This window comes from Echinococcus granulosus, assembly GCF_000524195.1.
Source record: "Echinococcus granulosus chromosome Unknown EG_S00433, whole genome shotgun sequence".
Lineage (NCBI taxonomy): Eukaryota > Metazoa > Platyhelminthes > Cestoda > Cyclophyllidea > Taeniidae > Echinococcus > Echinococcus granulosus.
In genome coordinates, this window is record NW_020170812.1 from 2,303 (window position 1) to 3,932 (window position 1,630).

At 40.4% G+C, this 1,630-nt stretch overlaps 1 protein-coding gene across 1 annotated transcript in view; it reads right to left on the bottom strand. All coding sequences in view use genetic code 11, as the record gives it.

Moving 5' to 3' along the window:
* EGR_11162 (hypothetical protein) overlaps positions 1-1,138 on the bottom strand; it is a gene marked incomplete at both ends in the record, with an annotated part of 2,920 nt that extends 1,782 nt beyond the window's left edge. The window contains 2 exons of the mRNA XM_024500409.1: positions 374-425; positions 1,059-1,138. Coding sequence (XP_024345177.1) covers positions 374-425; positions 1,059-1,138 — 132 coding nt within the window. The remainder of the gene's footprint in view (positions 1-373; positions 426-1,058) is intronic.
* Between the last annotated feature and the right edge of the window lie 492 nt (positions 1,139-1,630).

Consider the following 1,630-nt stretch of genomic DNA (forward strand, 5'->3'; position numbering starts at 1 on the left):
CATGTTATTTGTACTAGTAAAGTGGGTTATACATCACTTTGGTTTGTGTGAACGTATTTTGCCTAGGTGAAATGATGTACGTAACTATGTCGGCAGGTGTGGAGGGTACACATTTCTTGTCGTTTGTGGGTGTATTTTCGCGTTAATAAAGATGGGCATCTGCTTATGTTGGTTGGTGTAGCTGGGATTTTGTATATATGTCGTCGAGTATGTACCCCTGCTGTTATGCGTGGATGTGTTCTTGTATTGTTGAGGTTGATTATGTGCCTCTCTTTTGTGTTCAAATGTACTTTCCTACTATTTAAATGGAGCGTTGGCCTGTGTAGCCGTTTGTGGATGTGTTTTTGTGCTTTTTATTAAAATGCACGCTCACTTGCTTTAGCATTGCATTAATTTCAAAATAGTTAAGTGAAACACCTATATTTCTATTTAATTATTGTTTTGTATTTGTAGATTGGGGCACATTATGCCTGATATGTGCCTGCATTTTTGTGTTAGTGAAATGGGGTATGTGCCAACGTAGTATACACCAATATTGGTTCGCATGAATGATTTGAATTGTGGAAGTGTTTCTGGTGCCTATTTTGATGTGAATTGGCCCATGTGCACCTGATGGTATTTGTGGATGCTTAATGTATCGGATAAATGGAATTTATTCTCATGATTGTGCGTGTGGATGTATCCTTGAATTTGTGAAAGGGCGTAGATTGTCAACGTCGTTGTGTGTGAGTCCTCTCCAAATAATTTTACAAACTTTTATTTCACTTTGTATAGGTGGGGTGTTTAGTGCTTATTTGCCGTCCAAATGCACGTCGACCACCTGCTCTCGCGGTTCCATTATGAGCTTTGCTGATTGTTAAAAATTTTCAGGTACATATCTGCCTACGTAATTCATGGAGAAGTTGAAGTGGGACTTTTTGGATGAATCAGACGGTTGTGGAGGAGACAAGGGTGACAAAGACAGAATAGTGCAGCGTCGCGTAAACAAGTATTATTTTCTTAAGTTCCCATCTTTGTACGTATTGGTGCATAAAATTTTGCAATCGTTTGGAACTAACTGATGTTTTTTTGGGTTAAAAATGTTTCTGCTGTTCACATAACCACTTGCCAAAAGCTTAATTCCACAACGTGTTACCATGTCTGACTACTGTGAATGAATAGTTCACTTTTTGCCACAGGTAGGTATTATGTAACACCGTGAAGTTGGTGTTGTTTCGCCGAGTTTGGGTGGCACGTTGATCACTTGGTGAGTAGCTAGGTGTAGAGGACATCAGGTCTCCTTTGGCAGCCGTTGTAGCGATGGCGGTGGGATAAGTGTTCACTATAAAGGAATTCTTTTGAAATGGTACGAGTCATAGTTCTGGAGTGTCAGTTCTAGCAGTTTCCTACCACCTGTCCTTTGCAAGAATTGGATACGAAAAGCGCACCAATTTTGTGATCAAGAAAGTGTTTAGTAATATTCCCTATGGACATTTCTCGCTCTATCAGCTGAGCATTTTTTGTCGGGGGTGATTTTCCCGCTAAATATGTAGGACTTACCCGTGGAGTGTAAAAGCTTAGTGAATTGTAGACCTGTTGGTGGGAGAGTTAGGAGGTTAGGAGGCGTTGTGGAGAACTCGGTCGCTTTCAA